The sequence below is a fragment of the Crotalus tigris genome, unplaced genomic scaffold, assembly GCF_016545835.1.
Source record: "Crotalus tigris isolate CLP2741 ecotype Arizona unplaced genomic scaffold, ASM1654583v1 scf7180000018172.2679963, whole genome shotgun sequence".
Classification (NCBI taxonomy): Eukaryota; Metazoa; Chordata; class Lepidosauria; order Squamata; family Viperidae; genus Crotalus; species Crotalus tigris.
This window is the reverse complement of record NW_024096864.1, coordinates 2,408,691-2,434,040: the sequence shown is the minus strand read 5'-3', so window position 1 is coordinate 2,434,040 and position 25,350 is coordinate 2,408,691. Positions and strand designations below refer to the sequence as shown.

The window sequence follows — 25,350 nt, the reverse complement described above, 5'->3', positions numbered from 1 at the left end:
TCAACCAGATTTCTTTCTCTGCTATTTTAATTGTGCACAGGTAGTCCTCACTTAACAACCTATTGTTCAGTGACCATTCAAAGTTACAATGGGGCTGTATGTTCCGTTCCTCAAAGCTGTGGCCGTTGTAGTATCTCTATGGACATACGGTCACATTTCGGGTGCTTGGCAACCAGCTTCCAGTTACGATGGACACAGCATCCTGCATTCATGTGATGATCATTCATACTCATTATCATATACCTTCAGTGCTCACAATGGGGAAGCCAGCAGGAAGTCAGAAATGGCAATCACATAATTATGGGATGCTGTGGCCATGCTGGATTCACCTAACAAAGGCAATTGGGATTACAGGAGCTGATGTCATAAATCATTATGCCATATGCCTGTGTCTCTTAGCAACAGAATTACCAATTTCAATTACCATCACTAAGTGAGGACTACCTGTAATTATTCTATTATAAAAGTATTTTTTGTATCCATAGGAAGTGAACCCCACTGATTGCATTAATATTTATTTCCAGTTAAATGCATGTAGGAACACAATGCATCCTAAGATTCTTTAATTTTAATTTTAAGTCTTCTAAGTAATACCAAATTTGAATCCAACATGAAATTCATTCCGGTCACATACGTATTTTCCCACTCTATCCTTTCAAGTTTTATTCTATATTTAATTCTCACTTTTTTCCCAATGGTTTGGTTTCTAACTTCTTCTCTTTTTTTAAGATTGCCGAACTGTTTTCATATCAAGCACTGTTTTGTTTTGTTTTTTTCTTTTTTAAAAAAACACCTTTACTCATTTCTGGATTTCTTATTCAAATAAGCGCTGGAGTTGCTTACAACAGAGATCAAAATCAAGTTATCAGGAAATTAAACAGCAGATAGTAATTGCACGTAGCCAACAAAAGTACCATTTAGATAAATTTCTGAGGAGCCAGGTAGATTTAAAACTAAGCAAATAAACCGAGCGGGAAACATTTCTGGATCTGTCTTAAACTTTCCATAAAACAATTGTGGGTTGTTGTTTTTTTAATGTAACTGGGAAGATCTTAGCATTGGCAACATTGTTCCTGCAAGATGCTATTCCGGTTTTCATTGTTGTTTCAGCTGGTCAGAAGGACATGTTCATAACATCTCCTAGCAAAGCCCCTGCTGAGTTTCTAGGCTATAATCAGCAACATCCCAAGAAGCCAGTTGGGATCTGAAAAGTTCTTTTGAACCAATCAGATTAGTCTGTGATCTAACTGAAACCAGGAAATGAGATTGTGGGAAAACTCCACTGAAATCCAAGCTCATAATCCAAAACTTTGCTTCATTAAATGATACCACTCTAATGGCAGAAAGTGAAGAGGAACTAAAGAGCCTCTTGATGCGGGTGAACAAGGAGAGTGCAAAAGTTGGCTTGAAACTCAACATTAAGAAAACCAAAATCATGGCATCCGGCCCTCTCAATTCCTGCAAATAGATGGGGAAGAAATGGAGGTAGTGACAGATTTTATTTTTCTGGGCTCAAAGATCACCTCAGATGGGGACTGCAGCCAAGAAATTAAAAGACTCTTGCTCCTGGGGAGGAAAGCTATGGCAAATCTAGACAGCATACTAAAAAGCAGAGACATCACCCTGCCAACAAAAGTGTGTATAGTCCAGGCCATGGTTTTCCCAGTTGCTATGTATGGCTGTGAAAGTTGGACCATAAGAAAGGCTTAGCGCCAAAGAATTGAGGCCTTTGAACTATGGTGCTGAAGAAGACTCCTGCGAGTCCCTTGGACTGCAAGGCGTTCAAACCGGTCAGTCCTAGAAGAGATCAACCCCGACTGCTCTTTAGAAGGCCAGATCCTGAAGTTGAAACTCAAGTGCTTTGGCCACCTAATGAGAAGGAAGGACTCACTGGAGAAGAGCCTAATGCTGGGAAAGATTGAGGGCAATAGAAGAAGGGGACAACAGAGAATGAGGTGGCTGGATGGAGTCACTGAAGCAGTAGGCATGAGCTTAAATGGACCCCAGAAGATGGTAGAGGACATGAAGGCCTGGAGGAATGTTGTCCATGGGGTCGCGATGGGTCGGACCCGACTTCGCAACTAACAACAACAATGTACAGATAATCCTTGAATTACAACCATTTGTTTAGTGACTGTTTGAAGTTACGACAGCATTTTAAAAAATGACTTATGACTGTTTTCACACATGTGACTGTTGCAGCATCCCTGTGGTCACGTGATCAAAATTTGGCCACTTGGCAACTGGCATGTATTTATGATGATTGCAGTGTCCCGGGGTCATGAGATTGCCTTTTGCAAACGTATGAGAGGCAAAGTCAATGTTGAAAACTGATTCACTTAACAACTGTGTTACTAATTTAACAAGGTCATAAAATGGGACAAAATTCCCTTGATTCTCTTGCTTAGTGGCAGAAATTTGGGCTCAATTGTGGTTTTGTAAGTTGAGGACTACATGTATGTATGTATGTATGTATGTATGTATGTATGTATGTATGTAGATTCTGGATGAAGAAGTGGTTTGAGCAAGACCAAAGCTTAAATTTGATTTAATATAATTTAAATGTGGATGCCATTAACTATCAATTTAATGGAATTGTCTCCATCTGAATAGTCTCCATGGATGTAATAATATTGACCCTCTGTCACATTGCGAAGTACACTCTGCAAACCTGGGTGAGACACTTTGCAACATGCAAGGTCTTTCTCTAGGGGTCAGACTCTTTAGCAGCAGCTTCCAAACAAATACAATTCTTTCCAAGCACAACATCTTCTTTAACGAGATGTGTTGTGATGAAAAGGATGGAGTTACAAGAATTTCAGCTGTTGACTCTTTCACAGTGGGAATCCATTTATTTCCCAATAACAATATTCCAAGAATATCAATAAAGGGCGATTTTACATGAGACTGTCTTCCTTTTGAAGATATCCTTGGTGCAGAGGCATATCCAGACTTCAGACTGTTTAAAGATCAGGGGCCATGGAAAGGTAGCATGATAAAGAGCACACCGTTCACCTGGTCATACTCAGCCTCAGCTGGATAAATGGTGTTTCCTTTCAAAATCCTAATAATTGTTTTTCGTATGTTTTGATATCTGTAAATTAATAGCTACCGTTTTAACAATCCAGTAGTCTTTTTGTCTGTGTTTTTGGTGATACATTTTTTTTTACCTTAAGAGTGACGTGTTACTAAGTGAAAGCAATTAATGAATGGAAAAGCTTGCCTCCTTGAGTTCTGGATGCTCCATCCCTGGAGATTTTCAAGAAAAGATTGGAGATCCACTTGCCCAGGACCGCTGTCTTAGGCAGAAGCTTGGACTACAAGACCTCCAAGGTCCCATCCAGCCCTATGATTCTCTAAGTGTTGTAGTTAATCATTACATCTTCTTTTCTATCTATCTATGATCAGAGTTTACACACACACACACACACACTACATATTTTTGAAATAGAATTATTCACCTCTGTTTTCACTATGTTTTTTGTTCTTTCTTTCAAGGAACAACAAGATGACTTTAGATGCCTCCATGATGACCACACAATTACTCAAGTAGATTTTCAGAACGGAGCCTTCACCATCATCAAATTAATCCCAGCAAGTTCACAGACCATCTGAAGTTGAGCTGTTGGTATGAAAACTCTCACTGAAGAAGAATTCCCGATGCCTTGTTTTAAAGTACACCATGGCAACATATTGCTTAAATTAGAATCAACAGGAAAATCAAATGCCAGCTAGTAATAACGAAAGAACCGCACTTGACGAGCAGAAGTAAACTATGCGATAATGTGTTCTTTAGAAAAGTTGGCTACGCTTGGGGAGATTTCTTATAAAACTGCTTCGACCAGTCAGAAACTAAAGTCAGGCCAAATATGAAGTCAGATTCTTCTTTTTAATATAGCTGTACTATCATCAGCATTAAGTGGGAGAAGTTCTCTGGAGTTTTGCCAGTTCTGTTTGCAGGTTTAGTAGGTGAACTTAAAATCATCAGCCTTGGATCCAGACAACATGCCGGTCAATGTTAAAAGGGAAGTTTATGATTCAGCATGGCTTAAATTAGAAGAAGCTTGCGCAATCAGTGCAAACAAAGGACTTTAAATCTAAATAGTGTTTGCAAGTCAGGACTTACTCAGTTCAGAATACTTTCCCTCTATCCACCCATCCTCCAGCTTCTTTAACGGTCTCACAAAGATGCCAAGAAAGCAATATTCTATTGAGCTAGTGGATCTGCTGAGCAACTACCATTTAGACATCAAGATTTAAGTCAGAAGCCTTTTTTAAGCATCTTGTCACAGATTGCTTTGCTACTGTGATCCCTGGATAGAAGCTGGTTTTTGACTTTGGCTATGTTGAATCTTCCCCCCCCCCACACACACACATTGCTTTTCTATAGAAATTACATGAACCTACACAAACACACACACACCTGCCCCATCTGAGTGACTCAAAGATACGTTCAAGGATTCTTTCTTTTAGCCTCTCTCCTAGTTTATAGCCTCCCTAACTTACCTCCCCCCCCATTTAGTAGCAGAAAGAACCAGGAAAAAAAGCAAAAAAATGGAAAGATGGGTTGGGGTTGGGGGGTGTTCAAGAGGGAAGCAACTTCTTTTTCCCATCAACTGCAGAAAAATAATGATAAATAATTCTGATGAAGGAACAAAAGTTGGCTCTTGAATCTTGACCGAATGAACTCTGAGCTAAAATATGGTATGCCACTTCCTCAAAGATTTTTACCCCTGAATCCTCAGGGGTAGAAAGGTTGAGGAAATGGGATAACACATTTTAGCTTAGAATTAGTCGGAACATCCTCCTTGCCTGCAAAAAAAAAAAAAAAAACCAACAACCCCAAAACCTCTAGAAGTGTGATTGTGCGGCAACAGAAGATGCTGCCAAGGTGTTCTTTTATTTCATTTTGCAACTTCCTCTTTCACAGAATGGTAGAAAGAGAGAGAGAATTTTGTATGCAAATAGGCAGCTATATAAGTGGTCCTTGACTTACCATGCACAACCTGTGGACCGCAATTTTAGTTGTTAAGTCATGATGGTCGTAAATTAAGGCACCCCTGTGGCTGGAGCCTTTGTTTTACAGTATTCGTCCAGTGAATCATACAGTCGTAAGTCCCAAACCTTTTCTTCTGAAGGGTTTCTTTTTGCTAGAAGTGGGCAAAAAAGGTTGCAGATTGTGGTCCTGTGGTCCTGGGATGCTGCAACCAGTTGTAAACTCTGAGCTGTTGCCAAGTGCTCAAAAATGTAGTCGTGTGATGGAGGTGGGAGTAGATTTTATGATAGCTAGAAGTAATTTAGGGATAAATAGAAAACAACCTTTCTGAAGCCCTCGTGATTCTGATTGGCCATTAAAAAACTGGGTCATAAGTTGATACCTTTGATAAATAAAATAAAATACCTTTGATAAATAAAATAAAATACCTTTGATAAATAAAATAAAATACCTTTGATAAATAAAATAACAAAATAAAATAAAATATAAAATAAAATAAAATATAAAATAAAATATAAAGTAAAATATAAAATAAAATAAAATATAAAAAATATAAAATAAAATAAGGAAGGGTTATGGTACTGACCATCTATTCTTCCCCAAAGGCATGCAAACTGTTGTTAACCAATTAGTATTAATAAAAGCAGGATGCAAATAAATATAGTAATAATAATAGCAATTAGAAAACAGCCACTCAAAGTACACTGGGAACAACTGTCCACCTAAGCAGTTTCAAATGAAATGATTGTTTCTTTCTGGAAACGGCAACAAAAATATAGCATTACCAGCCTAAATCGCTGGTAATAGAAGAGTTTGTGGGGGTGTTTTTCTATTTGTCATTATATATTCTTCCTGGGGTGTTTTTGCCTCTGAGTTTGTATATCTAATCTTGCAGGTAAATATGGAGTCTGGTGTGGTTGTGTGCATACCTGTTGGGTATTTGAATGCATGTGCAGCCCCTGATCCATCAACCATCACTGCATATACGTAGAAGCTTAAAAGATTTCCTGTTGTTGTATTGAAGAGATGGTGGGTTTTTTTTTTTTTTTCAAGCTGAAGGGTGTGATGTTTGTGCTTGACTCAGTTTTGGCAATTTAATTTGGTAATCTTCCAGGAAGCACTTAGAAAAATGCGATTAGGAGCACTTATTCCTTAACTACATCTCAAAGCAGTAATTCTAGAAAAAACACACTTTCCCGGATTCCAACTTACTAAAAAAGATTTATTGCCTTCTCTCTCTCTCTCTCTCTCTCTCTCTCTCTCTCTCTCTCTCTCTCTCTCTCTCTCTCTCTCTCTCTCTCTCTCTCTCTCTCTCTCTCTCTCTCTCTCTCCTACACTAGGTATAGGAAACCTACATCTTGCAGAGTATTTTTCCCCATCTGGATGACTGCTGTCTTCAACAGGGCTAGAGGCCTTTGGTCCAGTTCTCAACTCTGCCACATCTTCCTGGAGGATCTCATCTCGGTTCTGGAAGTGGAAATCTACAAAAGGATGTGAGTAGAACTTAAACAATTGTTTGGCTTGGAAAGAGTATACAAAGGGCTCCAATAAAGAGCTACAGTATATTTCTACTTCAGGGTTGAAATGAGGGGTCCTGGGTGCTCTCTGAACTTGGTGGTTTTTCTTGCAGATGTTTCATTCCCTAATTAGGCAACATCATCAATGCACTTTGCATAGTTGGGGTAATAAAACCTCTGCAGGAAAACCACCAGGGTCAGAGAGCACTAAGGACCTCTCATACAAGGGGCTGTATGTTGAACGGTGGCCCCCTCTTCAGCAGGCTATAGCCTTGCCATCTATATATGATTCATGGTTTATCTGTCCACGGCTAGCTCAAGAGATGAGGCAATCCGTGTCCTATTGGGTGATCATGTCAGCGGTATTTCCTTACTTAAACAGAGAAACAGAATGACCACAGGCGGGCAAAAAAGCAGTGGGAGAAGGAGAGACTTCTGATTTCCTGCAGGCTTCCCCATTGATTTTTGCTTTTGGGAACCTGGCGAGGAGCATCGGAAATCTTCCTTCCCTTCCCTTCCCTTCCCTTCAGGCAGGGAAGTGGCTGCTGCTGGGTAAAAGAAGAGCAAGGGATTGTGAGACTGGCTTGGAAACTGTCATGGAGCATTAAAATGAAGATCACATGACTGCAGCAGCAACGCAGCAGTGGTCAATATCACTGAAGCAAAACTTTGCCAAACTTCTTGCTTTCTGGAGTCACGGATCCCAGATTTTGGACACATTAGCCCATTTAAGGTAGTTTCATTCCAAAATTGTTGCCCTATGGCGCACTTTTTTCCAGTTAAAGGTCATGACTGGGAGTTTTAACAGTATATAAATTTATTTAGGGCCATGAATTGGCAATTAGTAATAGGATTTGAGGGAGTCTGAAATAGCAGATACACTTAACTGGGGTAAATGGTTTGCAATGAAGATATATAAGTGTAGGGTTGATATTCCTAATTTTTCTTCATAATACAGCTACTTGAAATGGTTTGGAGACTCATTCATTAAACTATTTGATTTCTTGCTAAGTAATGTAACAATTTAGGACGTACACTTTGAGGTTTTCCAAAGTGAAGAATGCTTTTCTTTTTTTTTTCTAATGGGGCATTATGTTTTCAGTTTCTTCTACAGCTACAATTTGATCCAATTATCTCTGAAAGAAATAAAGATGTTATGATTATAAGTTGCACGTTCAGGAGGGAAGGAAAGTGATGAACATTGGTTCATCCAGTGTGGCATTGTTTACACCATCTCCTGAGTTTTAACATAAATCTTTTTTGGCTTTAGCTGGGGATGTCAAGGAAAGAGAGGCTGGATTTTCTTGATACAAAACTTGGGCTTTGCAACTATCAGTCAATAGTGTTTCAGGACAGCTAATCATCACTTTTTAGATTCCAGGGGCATCCCAGACAAGGTCTTTTCAATTCCATGGAGGCTAATTCTAAACAGCAAACATGAGGTTTTAACTAATCAGAGAGAAACGTACACCTTTCCAGTCCAGCACATCACACCATTTTTTCTGTAGGACAATTCTCATTTCCCCCCCCTTTATTATTGTACCAGTTGCCTTTTTCACTGAGGCCAGACTGAGAACATCGTGAGTTCTTTTACTTAGCCATGTAACCTAATCCTCTTTAAACAGGATTGCCCTCTTCTGGTTATCTTATTATATTGTCTTCCGTAGAAATAAATAAAAGTCTCCCTGGACACAATGCTGCAGAATCTAAGGCAGGAAATGATACCGAAGGAAAATAATAATAATAATAATAATAATAATAATAATAATAATAATAATAATAATAAATCCCCCAGTGAGGCACTACCTTGACGTGGTTGTGGGGCTTGTGTACTCTGAGGAAGATGAGAGCTATGCCAGAGGTTCAACCATACTGGACAGGTCTCATCAGAGGAGTCAGACAAAGAGTGTCTCTCCCATAAAAAATATGGTGAGACGTAAATTTCAGAATGCCATACCGGCTCGGACGTCGCCCGGGTTAACAAGGTCCGCACTAGATATTGGAGTTCCTGGATATCTGGTGAAAAATGGGTTACAGGACTCAGGACTGTTGGCTGAGCAACCAGGGCCAGCAGCTGCAGAACTACTGGAAGAAAAGGTGTTTACCCGTCGCAGATACACAGTGATGGAAAACAAAGAAATAATGATCTGTTACTACAGATCAAGTCCAACAAGACGAGGATATCTAAAACGAATGCACCAATTCTGGAAAGAACAACATCCAGAATCAGAAATAACAGAACAGAGACTAGCAGATCAACGCCGATTTATAACACGAAATAAAGTATTTACAGAAACAGAATTGGACGAACTGCAAAGGTTTACCCAGGGCAAAGAAATCAAAGCCTTACCAGAAGTAATTCAGAATGTAGAGGCAAACCAGGGGGAGTTGGCAGTGAAGGAATCCAGCAGAGATATACAACTGTTCTCATTTGGAAACCAGGCACCTCTTCCTCAGGAAGAACAAAACCCTCTAACTAAAGAAATAAAAGAATTGAAACAAAGAATAACTGAGCATCTAGAACAGCACAAAAACAACAGAATAAGGCTGCCTGCATTGAAGCTTGTTCCAAAGAAACAGCTAGCACAAGCATTAAAAGATGCAAATACTGCAATATCAAGTATAAGCACCAATTCACTGCAAGAAACAAACCAACTAATGTACAGCACAGCTGCAGTTATAACAGAATACCTGGGATGCAAAATCAACAAAGAAGAAAAACAAACAAACAGTGCACCAGAAAAATGGAAGGTTAGACTAGAAAATAAGATCAGCAAGTTAAGATCACATGCAAGCAAGCTAGAACAGATGAAAGAAAAGAAGCTGAAGAACAAGAAGACCAAAGAATACCTAATCAAGAAATACCACTTAGAAACAAGGAAGATCAAGGAAGCACTGGAAATAATAAAGCAACAAATAACAGCTATAGCCAGGAAAATCAGTAGATATGAAGCTCGAATTGCAAACTATAGGCAGAACCTCCAATTTCAATCCAATCAGAAACGTTTCTACCAATCCATCAATGGAGAAACTGCAAGGAATCAGTCAGTACCTGACAAGGAAGAAACAGTGCAGTTCTGGAAGCAGATATGGGATAACCCAAAGAAATACAACAAGGATGCGGCTTGGTTAAAAGAGGTGGATGCAAATAAAACAGAAGTTGAAATGAAAGAACTAGTAATAACAACAAAAATGGTAGAAAAAAGAGCAAAGAAAATCAAAAATTGGTCAGCACCAGGTGAAGATGAACTGCATGGGTTTTGGTTGAAACATCTAACTGTTATACACCCACTCATTGCCAAACAGTTCAACAATATACTACAAGGAGGAGAAATTGAAAAGTGGCTAACAACTGGGAAAACCTACCTAATAATGAAAAATCCAGCAAAAGGGGCAACACCAGGTAACTACAGGCCAATTACCTGCTTACCAACAACTTTCAAATTACTAACTGGTGTGGTAGCTGATGCAGTACAACAGCATCTAGTTGAAAACAATCTCTTTCCACCTGAGCAGAAAGGAAACCGCCCCAATAGCAGAGGAACAAAAGATCAACTCCTAATAGACAAAATGATCTTGGAAAACTGCAAGAGAAGGAAGACCAACCTGAATGTAGCATGGATTGACTACAAAAAGGCATTTGACTCTCTGCCACATGATTGGATAATCAAGTGCCTAGAAATAACAGGAGTAAGTAGAAACATCAGAAAATTTGTGCAAAAATCGATGGCACAATGGAAGACAAAGTTGCAGATCAATGGTGAGAAGCTGGGAGAGGTTAATATCAAGAGAGGAATATTTCAAGGAGATTCATTATCACCATTACTATTTGTTATTGCACTGTTTCCTCTGTCAACAATACTGAATAACTCAGGACATGGCTATCAAACATCAAAAACATCTGCAGACTATCCCACCTCCTTTACATGGATGATCTGAAGCTGTATGGAAAAACATCATCTGAAATAGAATCGCTGCTCAACACTGTCCGTATATATAGCCAAGATATTGTAATGGAGTTTGGCTTGGACAAATGTGCCACACTTACTATCAAACAAGGAAAAATAGTGAAAACTGAAGGAATCAAGATGCCCCACGAAAATAACATTAAGAGTCTGGATGAGGAAGAGTACTACAAATACTTGGGTATCCTTCAAGCTGACAACATCAAGCACACTGAAGTCAAGAAAAAGATTAGAGGTGAATACATCAAGAGAGTGAAGAAGATCTTAAATCCAAACTCAATGGAGGAAATACCATAAAGGCAATCAACACCTGGGCAATCCCAGTCATTAGGTACACAGCTGGAATAGTGGACTGGACTCAAGCAGAACTAAAAGCAATGGATAGGCAGACCAGAAAAATAATGACAATGAATCATGCCCTTCATCCACGCAGTGACATTGATAGACTTTATCTACCAAGGCAAATAGGTGGGCGTGGAATGCTACAAGTACATCAGATGGTTGAAGAAGAAAAAATGGCTTTGGAAGAATATCTGAAGAACAATGATGAAGATGCACTGAAATTAGTATATCAGGAAGGCTTACTAACTACTGGAGAGACCAAACTGGCCTACAAGAAAGACCAAATGAAGAACAGAATAGAGGCATGGGAAGACAAAGCACTACATGGCCAATACATGAAAAAAATAGCTGGGAAAGCAGATAATAATAAAACCTGGCAATGGCTAAGAGCAGGAAAATTGAAGAAAGAGACCGAGGGACTAATTCTGGCTGCACAAGACCAAGCCTTAAGGACAAATGCATACAAAGTCAAAATTGAGAAGACAGCAACAGACAGTAAGTGCCGCCTATGCAAAGAAGCTGAAGAAACAGTGGACCACTTGGTAAGCTGTTGCAAGAAGATTGCACAGACTGATTACAAGCAGCGGCATGACAAAGTAGCAACAATGGTGCATTGGAAGATCTGCAAAAAATATCATTTGCCTGTAAGCAAAAACTGGTGGGATCATAAAATAGAGAAAGTCATAGAAAATGATAAAATTAAACTGCTCTGGGACTTCAGAATTCAAACAGACAAGCACCTGCAACATAACACCCCAGACTTAACAATTGTCGATAAGAAAGACAAAAAAGTCTGGATAGTGGACGTGGCAGTGCCTGGAGACAGCAGAATAGAAGAGAAAGAACTGGAGAAGATAACAAAATACAAAGACCTACAAATAGAAATAGAAAGACTGTGGCAAAAGCAAGCAAGGGTAGTACCAATAGTAATAGGCTCCTTGGGTGCAATCCCAAAGCAACTGGAGCACCACTTGAACACCATTGGTATTGACAAATTCGCTATTAGTCAATTGCAAAAGGCGGCCTTATTAGGAACTGCTTCCATCCTGCGACGATACCTGTAATACCATCAAACATCCACATCTGCCTATCCCAGGTCCTGGGTAAGGACTCGATAGGTAGACAAAATGCCAAATCCAGTCTGAACATCTGGCTGACTGTGCGATGATCCACCATAATAATAATAATAGAAGAGAAAGAACTGGAGAAGATAACAAAATACAAAGACCTACAAATAGAAATAGAAAGACTGTGGCAAAAGCAAGCAAGGGTAGTACCAATAGTCATAGGCTCCTTGGGTGCAATCCCAAAACAACTGGAGCACCACTTGAACACCATTGGCATTGACAAATTCGCTATTAGTCAATTGCAAAAGGCAGCCTTATTAGGAACTGCTTCCATCCTGCGACGATATCTGTAATACCATCAAACATCCACATCTGCCTATCCCAGGTCCTGGGTAAGGACTCGATAGGTAGACAAAATGCCAAATCCAGTCTGAACATCTGGCTGACTGTGCGATGATCGATAATAATAATAATAATAATAATAATGCCTTATTAGGAACTGCTTCCATCCTGCGACGATATCTGTAATACCATCAAACATCCACATCTGCCTATCCCAGGTCCTGGGTAAGGACTCGATAGGTAGACAAAATGCCAAATCCAGTCTGAACATCTGGCTGACTGTGCGATGATCCATAATAATAATAATAATGAAGTTGGAAGGGACCTTGGAGATCATCTAGTCCAACCCCCTGCTCAGGCAGGAACTCTACACCATTTCAGACAAATGGCTGTCCAGTCTCTTCTTAAAAACTTCCAGTGTTGGAGCATTCACCGCTTCTGGAGGCAGGTTGTTCCATTGGTTAATTGTTCTAACTGTCAGAAAGTTTCTCCTTAGTTCTAGGTTGCTTCTCTCCTTGATCAGTTTCCATTTCATGCCCACTAATCCAGAGGTCCCCAACCTTTCGGGCACCAGGGACCGGTTCCGTGGAAAGAGGTTTTTCCACGGACCGGAGGGGGCATGGTTTTGTGTGCTGACTGCATCTCATGGATGGGTCTTTGGTTGTTTGTGCGGACCGGTTGCTGCCATGCTGCGGCCCAGTACTGGTCCGTGGACTGGGGATTGGGGATCCCTGTGCTAATGGACAAACGATGCTTGTGATGGTCCTATTTTTTTCCTTTTTACAGACAGAAAATCCTCAACATAAAGCCGTAACTGAGCCAGCCCATTATGGTCGAATATTATAATGGTCGTAAATTGGGTCAGTCATGTGACTGACCAGATTTTTATAATCTTTTGGTAGCAGTTGCTGAGTGAACAACATGGACTTAAACAAACGCCACAGTCACTAAGCAAACCCACTGTTGCGGCACAGTTTTGCTAAAAAACAGATGTAACTAAAACCATCATAAAACACATTTATGTGACTGTGGGACACTGCAAACTGCTGTAAATATAGCCAAGTTGTCAAGCTCCTGAAGCGGGACCTATAGCTGCAAATGGAAGGGCAACCATCAGAACTTCAGAACTGGGTCATAATTCACTTTTTTCCCATTGCCTTGATAATTTTCATTGGGACTGTTGTATGATGACCCAGGGACGCTGCAGACTACCAGAGACAGTCAGACAATTGCATTCATTCACCCAGGGGACTGGCTGAGGAATTCTGGGAGTTGAAGTCCGCAAGTCATAAAAGGGCCAAGTTTGAAGACCCCTGACCTTGGCACTAAGATAATGTCAAGGATACCTATCACAAGAGCTTCACTGATTTTTTCTTTTTTTTTGTCTACTTGGAACATAAAAACATAAAAAAGTAGTCCCTATTCCATGTAGAGCTGGGGTGACTGGATAGAAGTGAGAGTTTACTGGGCGGATGCCCTTCCTGATGCCATGTGGAGTTTGTAGCAGATTTTTTTTTTTTTTTTGCGCATTAGGAGAGAAAGATCTTCAAACTTTGAATGTAATATCAAGTAGCAATTCTTCTCCATTAAACGGAATAAGAAATTCTTGGCATAACACCTTTTTTTGTACATGATTGTCCATGAAAGACCAGATCCACATATGAATAACAATAGCAATAGCACTTAGACTAATATACCGTTTCATAGTGCTTTACAGCCCACTCTAAGTGGTTTACAGAATCAGCATATTGGTGCCAACAATCTGGGTTCTCATTTTACAAACCTCAGAAGGATGGAAGGCTGAGTCAATCTTGAGCCAGTGAGGATCGAACTCCTGGCAGTGAGCAGTGAGTTAGCCTGCCATACTGCATTCTGACCACTGTGCCATCATGAAGGTTCAATTAAAGTGATTGATTGCTAACTCTTCTCAACTAACAGCACCTGCTTGGAATTAAATAAGGGTCAATGGCACTCAAATGGGGTTGGACTTAATTCGTTTGTGGCTACTCAAGGATCCCTCTTTTGACTCTGCCCCAAAGTTCTATCAGTCCTTCTCCCACAATGATTTAAGAAGAAAACTGTATTTTGAGCTTCTTGGTTGGTAGCATCTTTACTCTCATTCTGAGTGCCTCATATCTTCTTTCCCCACTTTTTGTCCTCTAGGAGTTGAGCGTGATCTCATGACGTCTCCTGCAAACACAATGAAAAACATGTCATGCAATGCCACCATTGATGAGTTTCGGAGTCAGGTGTATCCCGTGGCATACTCCATAATCTCTATCCTGGGATTTATGGGAAATGGCTTTGTGTTATGTGTCCTCATCAGGACATACCACGAGAAAACAGCATTCCAGATATACATGTTCAACCTTGCCATTGCAGATCTTCTCTTTGTATGTACTCTGCCCCTGCGAGTGGTCTATTACCTCTATAAAGGCAACTGGTTCTTTGGTGACTTTTTGTGCCGGATCAGCTCCTATGCCATGTATGTCAACTTGTACTGTAGCATCCTGTTCATGACGGCGATGAGTTTCTTCCGTTGCATCGCCATTGTTTTCCCGATTTGGAATATCCAATTTATCTCCCGGAAGAGAGCCATCATTGTGTGTGTTGGCATTTGGTTCTTTGTAACCCTGACCACCACCCCATTTTTGCAGAAAAGTGCTCAGTTGTCTAATGAAAATGTAACCAAATGCTTTGAGCCACCAAGGAACAAGGATGTGAGGAAGCTGATGGTTCTCCACTACATTTCATTGTTCGTTGGCTTCATCTTTCCTTTCATCACCATCACCATCTGCTATGCCATGATCCTAAACAAGCTCCTGAAGAATTCCATGCATAAGAAAGAAGGAATTCATAGAAAAGCCATCTGGATGATCATAATTGTGACCATCGTCTTCCTCGTGAGTTTCACCCCATATCATGTCCAGCGCACTGTCCACCTCCACTCGATGAAAGATGACACTTCCTGTGAGAAGAGTCTCTACATGCAGAAATCTGTGGTGATAACCTACTCCCTTGCAGCCTTCAACTGTTGCTTCAACCCACTTCTCTATTACTTTTCTGGGGGGAACTTTCGTAGGAGGCTTTCTACTTTCCAAAGGGGCTCTATTTCCAGTTCTCATCACCGGAAGATGTCCTCAAAGATAGATGAAGTGGTTAATGGAAATGCTGTGGAACATAAGGCTTAGTAAGGGCTTCTTCATCTGTCCCTTGGCAGAAACATACATTTGGGAAGTGACAGGAAGACTGTAGGTCTAGCACCTTGTAAAATTGAAACTATGAGCTGGCATGGACAATGCGCTTGCAATTATACCAACTTCCCCCAAACAGATGCCAATCTGTGATGCCAATTATTGGGTTGGTGGTTTACCTAGTTTCTCAACATGGTGGCCAGAGAAGCAAGTGTGTATGTAGACATTCGCTTGGCAACAGCCAGATTTCCTTGCTTCATCTGTTATTTCCAAATATGCCTCTGGGATCTGAATAAAACTTAAAAAATATTATAAGACATAAAAACGGTGATATAGTCAATCCAATGCTTTGTTTGGAACTGTGCCCGTTTGCTCAGAAAAAGGCAGTGATAAGCAGGGGAATAAGGCAAAAGAAGGAACTAAAGAAATTGCAGGTAGATTTGAAGCTGATGCCTTGTAATTGCCAGTTTGATCTAGTGGCTAAGGCACTGGGCCAGAAAGTGGGAGATCATGAGTTCAAGTCCTGACTCAGCCATGAAAGCTGGCTGGGTAACTTTGGGCCAATCACCAGGAGATGGTGAATTCTAGTTCCACCTTAGGTGTGAAAACCAACTGGTTGACTTTGGGTCAATCACCAGGAGATGGTGAATTCTAGTCCCACTTTAGGCATGAAAGCTCAGCTGGGTGACTTTGGGTTAGTCCCTCTCTCTCTCTCCCCATCTCACCTTAGAATTGTTATTGTGGGGAAAATAGGAGGAACAAAGTGTGTTGGACATGTTCACATCTTATTTGTAAAAAGGTGATTTCATAATAGCGCTTTGCTTGTTCTTTTTTGAGACCCAAGACTGTTTGTGCTTGAACACCTTTCTGCATCCCAAGCTTACAAGAAACAAACTTCTTCAGTCTTTCTGCCCAAACGTGGAAGAGCAAGTTGAATATATATTGGTTGTATTAGACTTTATAAATCTTTAGTAAGGCCACATCCGGAATACCGCATCCAGTTTTGGTCACCACATTATAAAAAAGATGTTGAGACTTTGGAAAGAGTGCAACTAAGATGATTAAAGGCCTGGAGGCTAAAACATAGGAAGGATTTGGGTATGGCTAATCTGGAAAATAGAAGGACTAGGAAGGACATGATAGCAGTATTCCAATATTAGAGGGGCTGCCCCAAAGAAGAGGCAGGGTCAACTTATTTTCCAAAGCACTTGAAAGCAGGACAAGAAACAATGGATGGAAACCCATCAAGGAGAGAAGCAACCTGGAACTAAGGAGAAACTTTCTAATGATGAAAACAATCAACCAGTGGAACAACTTGCCTTCAGAAGTTGTGGGTGCTTCAACACTAAAGGTTTTTAAGAAGAGATTGGGCAACCATTTGTCTGAAACGGTGTAGGGTCTCCTGCTTGATCAAGTGGTTGGACTAGAAGACCTCCAAGGTCCCTTCCAGCTCGAGTCTAAACTGAACTGAACTGAATTGATTTCTAATGTGATATTATGGCTGCCTACCCTTGTTGTGATATTCTCAACTCCAACAGTACTAATTATTCCTTGGTCAAGCATACATGGATTGCTAAGATGAACTGTACGGGGAAAAAGCCATATTTTCCTAACTTGGAGATCTCCTGATGAATTTAACTTCTGGAATCCTTTGTGCTGGTTAGAGTTTTTAGCAATTTCCGGTGCAATGTGTCAGGGAGAATACTGATCTGGAGAAAACTAAGGTCAACCAAGGCCTGATAGTTATAAGTGAGTTTTTCTTTCTTTGGGCTAGAAATGTTGAATGGGGAACACTTGGCTGAGTCATCTTGAGGACATCCTTTTTTTGATAAGGGGCCACTTTTCTCTTTTGTCCTAAAAGCAAGCTTTTCTCTTTTGACGTGGAAAAGGAAATTGATCTTCTTATTTTAAACTTGGAGGTGCAATCTGCTATTAAAGGAAGAGGCAATTATGGCAGAGAGCTAAAAATATTAGCAAGGTGGGACCGTCAGATTTTGGAGAAAGAAGGAGAACCTATTATGACATATTGGCTTTGACCCTAGTCTTCAGGTAAAAAACTGAAAGGAAACTGTTGTTCAACTTTCAGCAACAGCAGAAAAGAGGAAACGGTATTTTCTTAAACTACGTCATAGTAAATGAATATTAAAGTTTGGAGGGCAATCTAATTCCAGTTATAAGGATTAAGAGGAGGGAACAGCAAATCTATATACACACACACACACATACACATACACACACACACACACACACCACACATATACATACATGTGTATATATATACATATATACACGTATGTGTGTGCTTGTGTGTTGGCAAGTTGCCATGGTGATTCAGTCAAAGCTGGGATGTCCTTCTGGGAACTGGATATGATTTAATATCCTGGTCACACAAGTGTAAGCCTGCAGCCAACTTGGTGACAAAATGAGCTTCGGGGGTCATGATATTCTGCAACTGTTTTTGACAGGGTGGCAGAGAAGAGCTTGGAGAGTAGAAGTGGGGACACGGTGGGCGAAAATTAAAAAAATAGCCAGCCTTTTCTTTTTCGGCCCTCATCTAAAATCCAATCATGTCGGCTAAACAAAGCCGTAACCCCCATGGCTTCCCACAATCAAGGTTTCTGGTTTTTTAGCAGCTGGATCGACCTCTTTTCAAGATCCCAAGAACTGGGGTTCAGGGGGGAGGGAAAGGGGGGGAGAGAGATAAACAGAGGTCGAAATAAATCTGAGCAGTGGGAAAGCACACAACACATTCCTTCAAAGGGGACAGTGGCTTAGCATCAGAAAATGTAGCCTGCTGAGGAACTAATGTCAACAGCCTTGGAATCTCTCGGCAAGACGGCCTTTGGGCAAACTTTCAAGACATTATTAATTGCCCTGCTAGTGGGAAACGCAAACATTTGCCATGGTGGGAATCGGCAGAACTTCTGCGAACGAGAGGGAGGTAGCAGGAAAGAGGAGAATGTGGACGGAATCCTCAAAGAGCATGGGTTTTGTAGTTGCACGGAAGCTAATAAAACGTCAATCCGTGTATCCAATGCTGTGCTAGTTGTACAAGCTAAGACATCATCCTGTGATGCTCTGTGGAGATCTATGCTCAGCTCCTTGGAATCCAGTCTGCCAGCTAAATGCTTGGATCCTTCCTTCTAAGAAAATTAGTAGATCAGCCCGATAGAAGAGCTGTGTCACATGTTTTGTACCAAAGGGATTCTCTTTTCCTAAATGTCCATGTGGTTGCAAACAGTGTTTCATTATAAGCACAATGTACTTGGTTGAATGTAATATGTAAGTACTTATGTGCGGTACCAATTTTTTTTTTATTGTTATGGCATTGGCTGGATATATGTAGCATTTCCTTCCTTCCTTCCTTCCTTCCTTCCTTCCTTCCTTCCTTCCTTCCTTCCTTCCTTCCTTCCTTCCTTCCTTCCTTTCCTTCTTCCTTCCTTTCCTTTTCCCTTCCTTCTATTTCCTCCCTCCCTCCCTCCATAAAATGAATGCAAATTATAAATATGTTGACGATGCTATGTGTAGGGCTTCTGTTTTTGTTTTTTTATTGTTCTTGCCATGTTATGAAATTAGGTTGCATTAAAAAAAATAAAAAATGCATTTTGTTGTAGAATTGCTGCCCACTGTTGAATGCTGCCTGGAGCAGACACTGTGTCTGGAGACCCATAATACCCCATTGTGATACACACAAGTTGTTCACATGTGCTGGACATCCTTGTCCATCTTCCCTACAGCCATTGGCCGTGATGAGTGGCAAGGAGAGTAGTTGGGTGCTACTGTATCCAAAGAGCAGCAAGTTGGACAAGCTGGCTGTGTAAGTGATCCATTTAATGACCTTCAGAGAAAATGTGGAAGGTATAGGCAGTTAAACTTTATCCATGTCTTTCAAATCTGTCCAAATCACTCTTAGCAGCAGTGTTTTTCACCAGTTGAAAAGCTGGCACGAGAAATGTACTTCTGTTTAGAATAACAGAGTTGAAGGGATCCTGAAGGTCTTCTAGTCCAACCCCCTGCTTTGGAGAATACGTTGACACCCTGTTCTTGGTGGCAGCCCCTTAGGTATTGGTTGGCTGCTATCGTGTCAAGATGTCTGTGGAGGACAGTCTTTCGTCTTTACAGTATATGCATAGCTATCCTCTCCAGATTACTGCATCAGTAAAGAATACATCAACTCTAAATTAGCAGGAGAAAAGTACAGCCACATGTTGCACTGATTAAATCCCCTGCCTTGTCTGGAAGTTGACATTTTATGAATATCAACAACCTAGACCATGCCCTGAGAAGGGTGAGTGGAGAACTCTGGAAATCAGGTTCTATGAGAAGCAGTTGAAAAATCCAGATAATGAAAAAAATTTGGAAAGAGATACAATATCCGAAGTGGAGCAGATTTCTGGTGCAGATTTGTTTTCTGTTGCTCTCAGAGGTCAGGATAAAAGCGAGTGGGAGAAGATTTGGAAGAACTTCGAAATTCAATGCTTCTGCAGGTGGCAGCATTTAGCTGATCAAAACTGATCTCAGAAATTAACGTTGGGCCAAGAGAATACACGGATGGCGTACAGTATTGCCTACAAATTCCAGGGAAATTTAACAAAATCTTAAGAGGCGGTGACAATCTGCTTCTACAATTCTACCAAAATAAATATTTGTGGATGTCGTTATCAGGAGCCTCATCTCTTTTGCTTTATCTCCTCACTGAATAAAAATTGAACATCATACTGCCATGGATGGAAACTAATCAAGGAGAGAAGCAACCTAGAAGTGAGGAGAAATTTCGTAACAGTTAGAACAATTAATCAGTGGAACAACCTGCCTCCAGAAGCTATGAAGTTTATAAGAAGAGATTGGACAACCTTTTGTCTGAAATGGTATAGGACAGGGGTCTTCAAACTTGGCCCTTTTATGACTTGTGGACTTCAACTCCCATAATCCCTCGTGCCTGACTGAGGAATTCTGGGAGTTGAAGTCCACAAGTCATAAAAGGACCAAGTTTGTAGACCCCTGGTATAGGGTCTCCTTCTTGAGCAGGTGGTTGGACTATAGGACCTCCAAAATCCCTTCCAACTCTGTAATTCTGTTATGTTAGTTAGTATTCATTTTAAATTAATTATTATTGACAGTTAATTCAGCGGCTACATTTGCAACATTCTGGGATAAGATAAGCATACCAACACAACCACACTGTCGGAAGCTTGAGTGTGGGAAACAGGGACAAGGAACTTGACCCAAATCGGTCTTCCCAGAACATGTTTAATGATTGTGGTACACTTTTCACACCAATTTTCTCCACCATTGACACCTTGGCATTCTAGATACAAACAATCTAAGGAGGCAGGACAGAGTGCTCAGCAAAGGTTATCAAATGAATGAGAAAAGATATTCTGAAAATACGTGACATTTTCCCATATCTCCTTTTGGCTTTATTTTCTGTATATGAATGCTATGGGTTTTTTTTTTTATTCCAATCAGTTATCCCACAGCAACATGTGAACTACTGAATAAACAATGTGAGAACAAGCATCCGTGGCAAACAATGATAGTGACTTACAGAGACCTTCTCACAAGATATTTTTTTAATGTTTATATTACGGCCTCTTGGAGCTGTCATCTTAAGAAAACCTCCCTAAATTGAAAATTCTTTCTTCAAACGACAAATTAAGAGGACTGAAATGCACTTGGCTAATGTGTGGTCATGATAAACTCTACCATCCATCTGTTTTTGCATTCTTTCTTGATAAGACCATTAAGTTGGAGAAGACACACAGAAGAAACACGATCAGTAGGTCCTGTGACAGGCCCTCGTATAGATAAGTTCCTGTAATGTAATAAAAGCTCAAAACAGAGAAGGAATGAACAAAAGACCCCACCACATCTTGTTCCCCCCTACTCGCCCGGGACTCAGTTATTTCATGAAAATAGTGCTTATTTGTAAATAGTGTTTAGAAGAGAAGGAAGGACATCCAATCTGCCAATCTTCTTAGTTGCTTTGTCAATTCCCCTCAAAATAGGAGTCCACATCATGAAGCTAGAGGGCACTGCTTTGCAAGTTGAACAACTTGTAATTTACTACGTGGCATCCCCCTTGCACTGGACAGTATTGTATTTTTAAGAGATTATATGATTTTGTAAAGGCTGGATTTACCTTTGGCAGAATGAAGCAATTAATTCAGGGAGAAGATTGAAAGAGGTGATAAATAGATGATACTGGTAGGTAGGTAGGTAGGTAGGTAGGTAGGTAGGCAGGCAGGCAGGCAGGCAGGCAGGCAGACAGATAGATAGCAGTAGCAATAGCACTTAGACTTCTATATGACTTCACAATGCTTTTCAGCCCTCTCTTAAGTAGTTTACAGAGTCAGTATATTGCCCCCAACAATCTGGGTCTTCATTTTACCGACCTCAGAAGGATGGAAGGTGGAGTCAACTTTGAGCTGGTGAGAATCGAACTGCCGAACTGCTGGCAGTCGACATTCAGCAGAATTAGCCTGCATTACTGCATTCTAATCATTGCGCCACTACGGCTCAATGATAGGTGATAGATAGATAGATAGATAGATAGATAGATAGATAGATAGATAGATAGATAGATAGACAGATAGATAGAAGGATTGAAGGATAGCTAGATAGAGAGATCAAGCGATAAATGAGAGAGAGGAGAGAGAGAAAGAGAGAGAAAAGATAGATGAAAGATGAGAGAGACAAAGAGAAAAAAGAAGAGTGAAGGGTTTATGGTGTATATTGTGATTTACAATTCTTGAATTCTTACTATTAGGAAAGTAGAGTGAGGCCCTTGGGGCATTCTCTGCCCCAGTGCAGATTAAATCACCATAGGATGCTTAAATCCATCAAAACTACAGTTTTACTGATTGTAAGATTTGCCTGCCAAGCAATATTCTTTTCTGTAATAATAAGAAGCTTAATTTCATAGTTTGACCATTTATGAAATAAATTGCCATTGACCCATATTTTGAGGAGGGGAGTCTCAAAATATATTTATTTTTCAAGGCTGTCAGGTTCGAAAGACCAGGACCACAGCTGAAGTTCCAATTAAACTGACTCATTGCTCATGCCTATGCACAGGAATCTACTCAACTACTCAATAGTTTAGCACTATTTTGGTTCTAGATAAGGGCTAAGGGAATTCTAAGGGGGCTGGACTTAGACCACTTATGACTACGTGGAGACTCCAGGCTGATTTCTCTTTTGACTCTGCCCCCATTTTTGCCATTTCTTCTCCTACATCAACATTTTAATACCAGCGTTTTATCTCTGCAGTGTGATAATTCTTGTTCTAATTTCGAGAGGAATGCATGTGTCATTTTAATCATCTATCTTCTGAAAGCAGACAAGATTTTTATCTCAGTTTCCTCCTTCAAATGTCAGCTAGTGTCACATACAGACGCATTTTATTTTGCATCTATTGGACTAGGTCTTCAGTTACGTAGATTTTATTTCATTATAATGGAGCAGGCACCAAGTATTTTAAATTATTCTGATTTTTAAAATGCTACTGCAGATCTAACACCTGCAGATCATCATCACCTGGTTTTATGATCCAGGCCCTACAGGCAAAACCCCGCACAGCTTAAATTATTATTTTTTATTATGTTTTTGTATTAATGTAATATTTCCTCATTCTTTTTACTGTCTCCTATTTTTTAATGAATATTAATTATTATTTGTACTGCACTTGATAAGCCTCCCCAAACTGTTAAAGAGATGGAGAGCATTGCATTTGTATAAATAAATAAGATAGATCTAAATTTTTTTCACTTAAGAATTTGTTTCTCCCCCCCCCCCACCTCACCCTTCCTGAGAAATTTTCTGCATCTTGTTCCTGAATTGGTTTCAGGCTGGGTTTCTGAAAGTAACACCTGGGAAATAAGAATACCATCTTGAACATCTTTTTGGAGCTGCAAACTCAACTTCCCCTTGCAAAATATTTCTGCTTCCTGGAGAACATCTTCGATTTTTATTTTTTAAAGTTAGCATCCCTGGCTTTTGTTGCAACAGTGGTTGCTTCCATAAAAAAATGTCTTTGGTCAAAATGCTTTTGGATTGATCAAATAAAGCTCTTCTCTTCTCTTCTCTTCTCTCGTCTACTCTACTCTACTCTACTCTACTCTACTCTACTCCTCTCCTCTCCTCAAATGAGGCAGGAGTAAAGAAGCAGAGTAAGACCAAGGTTATAGATGAGGTCTCTAAGTCCCAATAATTGGAACTTTCTTTACTGAAGCTACATAATTTTGCTTTTTCCCCATATTTGCAAGGAAAGAACCACATAAAGACTCTAATATAATAATAACCTGCAGCCCCCAAGCCATTGGGCTTCCTCCCATTCTGCAATTACCAAAATTTTGGAAGGCAGCTTCTCATTCTAAAGAAATGCAGCCACATAGATTAAAAGAATTCGGTTTGTTTTCCCCCAGATAACCTTGGCTGGAATTAAATTGAATCTCAGCTTTGCCCACAGAAATGTTGCTTTTGTTTTCTTACTTCAAGATCGGAGGGTTAAAAATAGCTGCTGTTATCATCGGTGTCTCGCCAGATGTTTTCTTACAGGTACCTGAGGTCCCTGCGACAGTCAGATTTCATACATTGAAGGTTAATGGTGAGATTTCACCTTAACCAAATAAGAGATCCGATGGGAGAAAAGCCAATATATTTTTACATATCCCTTATTTTATTTTATTTTTTTTGAAAAGGGCATTCCAAATCCAACTGCTTGGAGGCAGCAGACATGGAGGAGTTCACAATTCCCCTATATTATTAGTTTCATTGTCAAAACGCTTTTACTTACAAAGTATTTCTTAACACGTAGCCATACTCTGCTCGCTTGCCTGCCTGCCCGCCTTATCATGTAGATCAGTTTTGAATCTTAGCAGGCACGAGAGCATGTAAAGAGTGAATCGGTTTTGCAAACTGATTTAAAATATGCAATCTGCAATTAAATTCTGCATTGAATCCATTTTTTTTTTAAAAAAACCCTATTTCTCTGGTATTACATTCTGGGGTAAAAGAAAATATGTTATTATGGTTTTCCAATATTCCAGGGGAGAGTCAATTTGATTAGTGATGATGGCATTAGTCTAGGAATCGGGAGACCATGACTTCTAGTTCCAGCTTAGATACGCAACAGAAACAGCTGGGTGACCTTGACCAATCCTTCTCTCTCATCTCTAGGAAGAAGTCAGTGACAAACCACTTCTGAAATCTTCCCATGATAACTGCAGGGGCTTGTCCAAAGCTCCTGAAGGCAGGACAAGAAGCAATGGATGGAAACTAACCAAGGAGAGAAGCAACCTAGAACTAAGGAGAAACTTCCTGACAGTGAGAACAATCAATCAGTGAAACAACCTGCCTCCAGAAGCTGTGAATGCTCCGACACTGGAAGTTTTTAAGAAGAGACTGGACAGCCATTTGTCTGAAATGGTATAGGGTTTCCTGCCTGAGCAGGGGGTTAGACTAGATGACCTCCAAGGTCCATTCCAACTTTTTATTATTATTATTATTATTATTATTATTATTATTATTATTAATCATCACACAGTCAGCCAGATGTTCAGACTGGATTTGGCATTTTTGTCTACCTATTGAGTCCTTACCAAGGACTTGGGATAGACATTATGATGATGATGATGATGACTTGAAGGCACCCCAAAAAAGTAGGCTAGGAGTTCCATAATAGATCAACCAAATCTTCTCTTCTTATGCTTTAATTACTTGGTTCCCTCAACCTCTTCCTTCAGAACTTACGTTTTCCCTAAACCCATGATAACTTAAAATGGGCGTGGGGAGAGAATAAAAAAGAGAGTCCAAAATCATCTTTTTAACTAAATTTCCAGTTATTCTTCCATAGCAATTTCCATGATTCTAGACAACATGGCCAAGACGCAAGGATGGTGGGAGTTATAGCTGAGCAGCTCGGAG

At 40.2% G+C, this 25,350-nt stretch overlaps 1 protein-coding gene across 2 annotated transcripts in view; it reads left to right on the top strand.

Annotated features, from left to right (window-relative positions):
* The window catches only part of CYSLTR1 (cysteinyl leukotriene receptor 1), a 37,457-nt gene extending 12,672 nt beyond the window's left edge, over positions 1-24,785 (top strand). The window contains exons 2-5 of one of the 2 annotated variants that reach the window (XR_005557340.1): positions 3,499-3,628; positions 6,337-6,489; positions 19,038-19,240; positions 24,604-24,785. Coding sequence is in view for 1 of the 2 variants with exons in the window: in XM_039348759.1 (XP_039204693.1) it covers positions 14,410-15,420 (1,011 nt within the window). In the remaining variant the exon portion in view is untranslated. Of the gene's footprint in view, positions 1-3,498; positions 3,629-6,336; positions 6,490-14,392; positions 16,012-19,037; positions 19,241-24,603 lie in introns of those variants that run through there. The other variant, XM_039348759.1, reaches the window with a different exon arrangement.
* Positions 24,786-25,350: the final 565 nt, after the last annotated feature.